General features: G+C 40.2%; 1 protein-coding gene across 1 annotated transcript in view; it reads left to right on the top strand.

Annotated features, from left to right (window-relative positions):
* The first annotated feature begins 218 nt into the window (after positions 1-218).
* LOC148360290 (uncharacterized) overlaps positions 219-10,363 on the top strand; it is a 141,073-nt gene continuing 130,928 nt past the window's right edge. Inside the window, exons 1-2 of the mRNA XM_088343844.1 lie at positions 219-665; positions 2,968-3,037. Of these exons, the coding sequence (XP_088199970.1) occupies positions 393-665; positions 2,968-3,037 (343 nt within the window). The 5' untranslated portion in view covers positions 219-392. The remainder of the gene's footprint in view (positions 666-2,967; positions 3,038-10,363) is intronic.

Here is a 10,363-nt window from a genome sequence, read left to right as displayed (position 1 = left end):
AGTGACCTCAACTGAAATTTAAAATGCACTTGCTGCGATATCTTATTCAAAATTAATAGCATGCATAGAGGGGGAGGGACACATTTGGGAGCAATCAATCTTAGCCAATCATCCGTCTCCTTATCAGCTGTCAATCTTCAGCGTCCCACGTGTTGTGGGCGGGGTTATCCGGAGTCTCTGCAAACTTTTAATGAAGCAAACAAACCCATGCGCTTCACTTCGAGTTCCAGTCTGCAGAACACAAGACGCCCCTTTCTCCATTAAACTGAAGAACATCTACAAAGGAGACCCCCCTCCCAAATCATGCATCTCGCGCCGCTTCCATTCCACGGAGACTTTTAAGGAATAGCCCCCAATTTCACCTTCCTTTCTGTCAAGATTTAAACTCCAGAATGGAATCCAGCCGTGACGAAAAATGCCCCTCCAAGCCCGAAACTTCTCGGTGGTCCAGCGGAGTTCCGATGTTCCTGTGCATGCTCTTGTCGCTGTGCTCGATCAGCGTTTGTCTCCTCATGAGCTTCAAGACTTTGCAGCTGGAGCAGAGACTGAAGATGGAAGTGGAAAGAGCCCCGCAAAGCATCCAGGGGGGGCAAGGGACTTTCCGGGACCAGGATGGGAAGCTGTTGGAGGAACTCAGCGCTTCCGTGGGGAAGCTCGTGGAAGAGGTACTCAACTATATAGGGGATTGTGTTTATGGGTTAAAAACGACATACATGTGGAATCTGAATCGGTGTGGGTGAATGGGTCAGTGTGAAGCACGTTGTAAGCCCTTTGGGAGGTCTTCAGTGACTGGATGACTGCAGATCATACATTATTTACTTCGTAGTGGAGAGTTCAATATGTTGTTAACTTTTTAATAATTGGAAATAGGGTTAAAAACATTTTCCTAGAAAATCACAATGACCCAGCACTGGGGAACATTTTTCAGAATAGGTCGGCGGGCATCTCCGCTGTTCTTAGAGGGCACCACATTGGAGACCCCTGAACACTAATTAATAGTTTAGAAATTGATTTAGTTGTAGAACATGAATCCAATATTGGATTGTGTACAGAAAACATTAAAAGACGAGGATACTGGGAACATATTCACACATAATTTAGGAACACTTCATGGATCTAAATGACCAAAACATGAAAGAGAAAAACCCGAAATATAACTGAATAAAACAAAAGGAAATGATATAGGGAACATACGCACGCGGGTTAAAAAAGATGAAAAACATACTATTTCCAAATGAGCGAAACGTGAAAGTAAAAAGAGGCAGAACATGATGGAAACTTGACTTGCTTCAACTGAACAAAACATGAAAGGAAAAAGACGCAGGATATAACTGAATAAAACAAAAGAAAATGATGCAGGGAACATACGCACACAGGTTAAAAAAGGTAAAAAAACGTACTAGATACAAATAAACAAAACGTGAAAGTAAAAAGAGTCAGAATATGATGGAAACATGACTTTCCCTAACTGAACAAAACCAGATAGTAAAAAGACGCAGGAAATAACTGAACAAAACATGAAAAGCAAAAGATGTAGGATATAACTGAAAAAACACAACAAAAGGATGCAAGGAACGTATACACAACGTTATAAAATTGTGACAAACCTATCTTTAAATGAACGGAACATGAAAGGGAGTGGATGTCGGTTATTATGAAATATTGAATGGCTCTAACTGAACAAAACCTCCACTCCGTCTAAATGAAAATAACTTGGACGATGCAGGATATGTTGGAATATGAACCTGTGTCAACTGAACAAAACGAGGAAGTAAATGACACAGGGAACATACTTACGCATGCTAAATATTAGTGAAACCGGGGATCTAAATGAACAAAACATGATAGGGAAAAAGATGCAGGATATAACTGAAAAAACAAAACCGAAGGATACAAGGTACGTACACACAAGGTTACAAAATGGTGGCAAACTCACTAGCTTTAATAAAAAGAACATGAAAGAGAGAGGATGTGTGTTATTATGAAATATTGAATGGCTATACCTGAACAAAACCTGAAAGGAAGATGCAAGATTTGTTGGAATAAGAACTGGTTCTAATTGAACAAAACAATAAAGGAAGGACACAGGGAACATAAAAACCTTAACCCAGAACATGACAATAGTTTTTTTCATTTTGTTTTTCTGTATATTTATTTTAAGAACATTTTTCTAAAAATGGCAAAATTCGGCAGATTATGTTTATTATAACTCACCAAAAAGTGATATTGTATTTCACTCATGAAATGATTCTTCACAAACATGGTCTGGTTACATTCACGACAGTTCAGTCAATTCAATCATGTCAAATATATAGTCCAAAGCACTGGATCGTGCCGACGGATACAAAAAAAAATCCGCCTAAAAGCATTTCTGCATTGTTTGACGATCCTTGATGGAATCTGTTCGCTTTGCCTCATAACTCCCTTTTCAAAGATGATTTCCAATATGGTCCTTATCTTCTGACCTTCCGATTGACACCGCTCTCGACTAATTGCAAACTTTTTTTCACGGCCCTTAGCCTGCGATAGCTTGTGAGTGCCTGTATTGTAAAAATGGACATGACCTGGCTTAAAAAAACAATGAAAGCCAATCAAATTCCCAACACGTGTTCATATATTCATATTTATGATGTGTGTTGAAATCACAGGCAAAAATAAACGTGCGTCATGCCACTCGGGATCCATTTTCACGCATGATTATAACGTGCAAGTGTGCAAAATCAGTGATAGACACGTGACAAACATTTACAACTCTTTCACAATGTCCAAAATTGGCCAGAGTAAAATACACATTTGCAAAGGTTTTAGTGTTGTTAAGTCGTAGTCTCAGATCGGAACTGTAGGGTTAGGGTTGGTGTTAGAAGAGGGATAGGGTTAAAGAGCCTTCAAGGAGATCCTGGTGTAACATTGATTTTTATATTTCCAGAAAGTTGTCAGGAAATATAAATGTTGTCTTTGTTTTTCCAGAAAGTGTCGGTTCTGCTGCCCAAACTGCGAAAAACCCGAGACCTGGATCAAGAATGTGTCTGTCCTCCAGGTAAGGGACCCTATTCCATTCTAACCTGCTGATTTTGTCCCTGCTGATGATGCTTTTGGTACCCGTGGACTTTCTTCTCTGTGCTTTGAGGACTTGACTTTATTTATTTAGGGATGCATGATTTTTTTTCAGCTATCCATTATCCCTGACTGCATATTGCTGAGAGCAGAGGCCAGCAGAGCGCTTTTTTCCTGGAACTTGTGTTTTTTTTTTTTTTTTATGCCAGTTTGTCCAGCAAAAAGTGAACTGCACTTGTGCAGCCGCAACCCATTATCCCTGATGTCATATTTCCTCTCAGCAGGTGCTGGCAGAGCACATTTTTTGCCAGGCCTGTTTCTTGTTTGTTCTTATTTCCACTTAAAATGAACTGCACCCGTGTGACCGTAATCCAGTATTCCTGATTGCATATTGCTGTGAGCCAGGATCAGAAAAAGGTGGTCTGACGTTCCGACTTGCCTGAAATTAAAGGCACAGTTGTGATCGGAGCTATTATCCCCTGAAAGCAGGTGCTGAAATGTGTCGTTGTGGCCAGCCTAAAATGAACTGCACTGTTTTGGACGCAATTCAAAATCCGCTGTAGACTATTACTGAGAGCGGGGGCTGAGAGGGCAATGTGTGTCATGCTTTTTTTTTTTACTGTTATTTCTGTTTAAAATGAACAACACTCACGCGGCTGTGATTCATTATCCCTGGTTGACTATTGCCGAGAGCAGGATCTGACACAGCGCTGGTTTTTGTTTAGCCTAGTGAAGCGTGTTATTGTGACTCGCCTAAAATAACTGGCCAAGATCCTTTTTCCCCAGTCGACAATTTCTGAGCCTGGGGGTCGACGGAGCAAATTTGTGTCATGCGTGGTGTCTCTTTTTTTTAACTCTTGTTTCTGCTTAAAATGAACAGCACCCACGAGGCTGTTACCATTATCCTCTGTTGACTATTGTTGAGAGCAGGGTCCAGTATAGTGCCTTTATTTGCTCAGCTTACTGGAGCGTGCTATTGTGACTCGCCTAAATACTGCACTCTTTTGGCCGCGCTCCAATATCCCCGGTCGACAATTTCTGAGCCCGGGGGTCGACGGAGCAAATTTGTGTCATGCGTGGTGTCTCTTTTTTTTTACTCTTGTTTCTGCTTAAAATGAACCGCACCCACGAGGCTGTTACCATTATCCTCTGTTGACTATTGTGGAGAGCAGAGTCCAGTTTAGTGCCTTTATTTGTTCAGCTTACTGGAGTGTGCAATTGTGACTCGCTTAAAAAAAATGCACTCTTTTGGCCGCGATCTATTATCCCCGGTTGATAATTGCTGAGACCGGGGGTCGACATAGCAAATTTGTGTCCTGCGTTGTAGCCCCTTTGTTGTTTGTTAGCATATTTTTCAATTCCAGCAAAAAACAAAAGAAAGCCTCTGTAAGTATCTAACGAAATCCAGCAGCTTGATTATTTTTCCAGGTGCTTATCTGGTGATTCGCTGGCTATTCTCTGGCGTAAACAGGTGAAAGTGTTCTGAAGTGGAATGCTTGGCGCCTCGTCAACACATTCTGGTTTGAAGCGCGAGCTCTCGTTTGCCTAGACGGAACTTCCACAGCCGAAGCTAGCCTCGTAGCGCTAGCTCATCAAATCTCCATTGGTTTTCCTTCCCCTGGATTTTGATTATACTACTCTAAGACCAAATTTGGGGATCATTTGTTGAGGTTGGTCATTTCTAACATTTCTGGCAAAAGGTTGTCGCTCGCGGCGATGTGAGCTAGCTTAGTTGCATGGCTTGTTGAGCGGGAATTTGTTGTCATTATTCAGCATTTTTTGATGTTTTGTGCCTATTTTAGCTGTTATTCAAATCGTCAGACGATGACGCATTTTCCTTCCTTTTTTGTTGTCGCTATTATCTGTCATTGTCGGAATATGTGGCATTTGTGTTCGTCATTTGTTGAAATGATTCGTAATTAGAGAGATCATTTCTCTCTCGTGCCATGAGGCTCTTTAACTCCACCCGGGGGAGTCAAAGCCCACATGAAACCCCAACCCCACATTTGCATATTACACTATTTTTATGACAGTGTGTATTTTTTGATTTAAATGCTCTTTATTAACACCATACTTTGGTTATTTTTGTATTCTATGGTTTTTATTTTATTTTTTAACACGAAAATACTGCTGGAAGTGTGAATTTCCCTACGAGGATGTATAAAGGATCTATCCATCTAGACATCTACACATTTATCTATCTAGACATCCATCCTACTAGACATCCATCTATCGATCCATCCATCTATCGATCCATCTAGACATTTAGACATCTATCTAGACATCTACACATTTATTTATCTAGACACCAACCTACACGTCCATCTATCTAGACATCTATCTATCTATCTATCTATCTAGACATCTTTCTATCTAGACATCTATCTAGCTAATGATCTATCTAGACAGCTATCTATCTAAAAATGTATGTAGACATTTAAAAAATATCCGGACATTGCTGTAAGTTAGATAATGTATTTCTGAGTACAGGACAGTACTGTAGTGCTACTTCCGCCGCTACCAGCGTGTGGCGCTGTGAGAGCTCACCCAGCATCCACCCCGAAGAAGAAAAATCCGCTTCCTCTTTCTAGTTCGTGTGTAAACATTCTATACTGTATCTCCAGCGCGCTAAGAACATTTTTTTCTGTTTATTATCTGGTGCATCCATTCAATAGGGTTGGTGTCAAGTGTAAAGAAGAGGCCAGTCGTTTCTTTTGAAATGAAAGTTGAATAAGAAAGCTTGATGCGGTTGAGAATAGGGTTAGATTGCTTTCTTTGGCCACTTTTTACTACGGAGGAGGAAGTCGACTAACTATCGAAGCCCATCTTCCAAAAGTAAGTTCAACTCAACTTTATTTATCTTTATAGAGCATATTATTTTATGAAACATTTCTTTTTCAGTACAAAACAATACAGGTTACTTATATAAACCTTAAACATCGAAAATCTAGCACCGAAGCAACTTCCCGACAAATTCAACTTACGAACGATCGTTTGGAATCTCGATTGTAAGTAGGGCAGCGTCTGTAAACAGCAAATTTGGCAAGTACTTATCTCAAATATTTTCCTTTTTAGGCATGGTAACTTATGGATTTACAATTTTAACTTAAAAGTATTCTTGTTTTTTAAGATGTATATGTTTTAAGAGTTTACAAAATGGCTGCTGACAAGTCGACTGGAATTTTGGCGGGTACTCGAAAGTTTTGAATGAGTTTTCCTGGTCAACCTTGTCAGCATGTTGACCTATTTTGTTAACCAAGGGTTTTCCGGTTGTTAGCGACAGTTTTGTTTAAAGCATTCTTGTTTTTAATTTTTATTTTTGAATGTTTTTTTTAAATGGCCACTATGAAGCAGACAGGAAATTTGGCATGACTTTTAGTTGTTTTAATAAAAATGACCTAAAAAATAAAACATAATAAAAAAAATAATATGTGCTGTTAATGGGTCATTTGGCGCACGCTCTGCTGCGATAGCACTGATTGTACTCCTCAGTATAATCTGTGCAAATGAATATAGCAAAGGGGACCAAATAAATTGATTTATTATTATTATTAAAAGTAGAAAAACATAGTGCAAAGGCTTATATTTTTACTTTGTGTTTTCTGGTCGTAATTGGCCTTTTTGTTTCTGGTTTTCCGGTTCCTACTTTTCATGTATTTATTTTTGAATGCGATTTCAAAATGGCTACCGGGACCATAAAGTCCGCAGGACTCGGGGCCAAGTCTTTGAGGGGCCGACGCAAGATTTTTTCTCCGCAATTGGAAACGGACGGCTCTCTTTTAGAAGACCGCTTGAAACCCGAAGCTTCTTTCCAAGCCTCGCTTGCGTGCGAGGACTTCAAAAAAACATGCACGGAACGAGCAGTATTCGCTTGCATTCCCATATTTGGCCAACAGGGGGCGCTATTTAGACCACTTGGGGTTTTGATGACGTTTGTCACGATGCTTTTTCTATTTATCATTTTAATTTGTTTCTACACTCTTTACCAATAAAAACAATATACTCTATTTTCTGGACTCGCTTCGGTTTATAAATGGAACCAGCCAAAAATATAAGAAGGGAAAACCTGTATAAGTCGCATTTTTGGGAGGAAATTATTTGATAAAATCCAACACCAAAAACACACATGTCATTTTCAAAGGCAATGAAAAATAAAATTGAGAAAAACAGGGTGAATAAGTGTACGCTAGGCACGGGACGCGAGTCGTTCTCGTACTCGGATTGTGATCCGACACGGAAGTGGATGTTCTGAAGCGAGCGATGGCGGTGTCAAGGACGGAAAAACAGGTCGATCGCCGGGACAGGAGAGCCAAAACGTGGTCGGGGTCGGAAACGGGTCGTAAGTTGGGACAGGAGAGCAGACACGGTCGGCATCCAAAAAACTGGTCGTAAGTCGGGACGGGAGAGCAGACGTGGTCAAGATCAAAATGGGTTGTCGCCGGAGACAGATGGGAGCAAAAACGGGACTGGTGGGAGTCAGGGTCGAAAAAGGCTTGCCTAGTATACACTGAGGTTTGCAGACGGACTGACAACAGGGGACTGACAGGACTGAGTTGAAATAGTGAGAGGGAGCCAATCAGAACCTGCGGAAGTTGGCGTCAAATGAGTGAATGAATTATTATCCAAAACCCGTAGCGCGTGTTTGTAAACAAGGGTGACATGGCCGATGCATGCGCATTGTTGAAGCGGAATGGCGGAATCGATGTCATTTTAGAGCAGCCCAGAGACACAAAAAGAGTGTAGATCATAAATAGGAACAGCACAAAAAAAGTATGTGCTAGCGGCAAGATGGCGGCTTTATTTGAGTCAACAAACTTTTGAAGGGACTGGAAATGATTTAAAAATGGGCCTTGAAAGTGCTTGAATTTGGCTCTGACAAAGGTGCAGAAACTCTGGTTATATCATCATCCTATACGTTTCCAAAAGGTTATTTCAACACGTGTTTATGTTTATTCCGTAGAGAAATAAAGCTTGAAGAAAGAAACAGGAGGACACTAATTTTACAAGGCAAGATTTTGGGCTATTTATTGGGTTAGTTGGGCAAACATGCAGACGGCATGTTACAAGCTTCAGGTGTTTGCTATTAGCACCCGCCTTCACATGCTAACAAAGACTCGGGCCTAATTGCTAGCATGTGAGCGTATTGTCATCGCCGCCATTTGCTTTTGGGGGTCTTTAACGCGTCTGGGAGGGGGGGGGGGCGTGGTTTTCGGGCACCCGACCAAGTTTTAAATGCCAGGCGGGGGTGGCTGCAAATACAAACCAAGGAGAGTTTGTCCGTGGGCAAAAAATGGGGGTACAGACGGCTAAGGAAATGGGTTTTTGTGTCAGGACCAGAACAGAGACGGGACCCACTTGCGTAACGTTACTCACAGTTTTATTGGGAAGAAGGGAAAGGATGGATCGCTGGTCACGGGAAACAGGTCACTCTGAATGCGGAAGTGGGACTTTCGTGGTGAGCGATGGCAGTGTCGGGAACATGAAAAAAAGAGCAAAAAACAAGGTCGGGATTGGAAACAAGTTGAAAGCCAGGTGCGGAGAGTAGATGCGGTCGAGAACAAAAACGGATTGTTATTCGGGACAGGAGAACAGACGTGGTCGAGATCAAAAACGGGTTGTAATGCGGGACGGGAGAGCAGACGTGGTCCAGATCCAAACAGATCGTAGCGGGAGACAAACGGGAGCAAAAAACAGGCGAAAAAGGACTTGCCGTATTTTGCAGACGGACTGGCAAAAGGGGACTGACGGGACAGAGTTTAAATACAAGCCGCAGCTGGCGCCACACGGGCGGGGCCAATTGGGCGCCATGGCAACCGTGACATTTTGAAGCTTTAGAGTTTTTTTTTTACAAGTAATTGTTTTTGTTGCCTTCATTTTTCATGTTTTAATCATTGATACATTTAAAATATATATTTATTTGCCATTTTTAGGTCATATTTTTTTAAAATTTTACATTTTGCATTTTTGTTTCTCTTATATTAATTTTTGGGGGTATTTATATCGATTCATGTGTCTTTTATGAAATGATTTGTTCTTTCTTTCATGATGTTGTTCATTTGTGTTTATCCGTTCACATGAGTTCCTTTGTTTCCTTTGTTTATTTTTTTTATTTAATTTTAAGTACATATTTTTTTATTTTACAAATGTGATTTTTGTTTATTTTCCTGATTGATTTTAATTTTTTTTTTAATTTCATGCTATAATTCTTTATTTTTTTATGTCATTGATTAAAAAAGTTTTATATTTGTATCATTTTTTTATTATAGTTATTTTAAAACTTTAATTATAGAATTTTCAAACATTTCATTTATTTTTATGTATTTCAACGTTTTTCATGTATTCATTGTTTATGTCTGTACATATTTTCATTTTTTTAACTCTTTTTTTCTATTAATTTATAAATATGAATTAAGTCATTGATTAATTGTATCTCAGATTTTTTTTATAATATATTTATTTATTGATTATTTTAGTTTATTTTCTTAAATATTTTCTATATATTTAAATGTATTATTTTTTACTGGATATGTTCATCGATTATTATTTTTGGTATGGTTTGATTTATCTATTCATTTATTTAGATTAGATTAAAAAACTTTTTTTCCATTTTCAATTTATTTACTTATTTTTTTTCTTCATTATCATGTTTTATTGTTGTTCTGGGTTGTAAATAATAATAATAATAATAATAAATTGTGAAAAGGGCAGCACGGCGACGCAGTGGTTAGCGCTTGTGCGACACAGTTCTGAGGTCATGAGATCGAACCTCCTGTGTGGAGTTTGCATGTTCTCCCCCGTGCTTGCGTGGGTTTCCTCCGGGTTCCCCTCCACATTCCACAAAAACATTCTATATTTATAATATATATAAGTTTACATTTATATTGGCATTATCCTTCCTTTTAAGCTACTGTACTCTGAATTTCCTTCACAATCTACTTTTCGGGCTTCAGGGCGGACGGGGTCACCCGAGTGTTTGCACGCGAGACGGGGGTTCACAGGTCGGGGGACCCCTGACCGTGCCTCGGGATCCATTTCCATCAGATAAGAGCTCATTAACACGGCCGAGCCCTCGGATAAGAGACCTGCTGTGTATTTGGATAACGGGGGGGAGCGGGAGCTCGTGTTTGTGGCGAGGATCTTTGACACCCCACCAGAGAAAACAAGATCAAATTTCCGTTTTCCCCCGCAACCTCGTAGCCCCCGACTCGGGTTAGGATGAAATAACCCCAACATTAGGGTTAACCCTAACCCGCGACTCGCTTCTTGATCCCCCGCGTAGAGCTGGGGTCCGAGACGTGGGCCGGACGAA

This window comes from Urocampus carinirostris, chromosome 9 (assembly GCF_059441175.1).
Source record: "Urocampus carinirostris isolate Australia breed hairy pipefish chromosome 9, RoL_Ucar_1.0, whole genome shotgun sequence".
In the NCBI taxonomy this organism is placed as follows: domain Eukaryota; kingdom Metazoa; phylum Chordata; class Actinopteri; order Syngnathiformes; family Syngnathidae; genus Urocampus; species Urocampus carinirostris.
The sequence above is the reverse complement of the archived record's forward strand: the minus strand, read 5'-3'. Positions and strand labels throughout refer to the sequence as shown.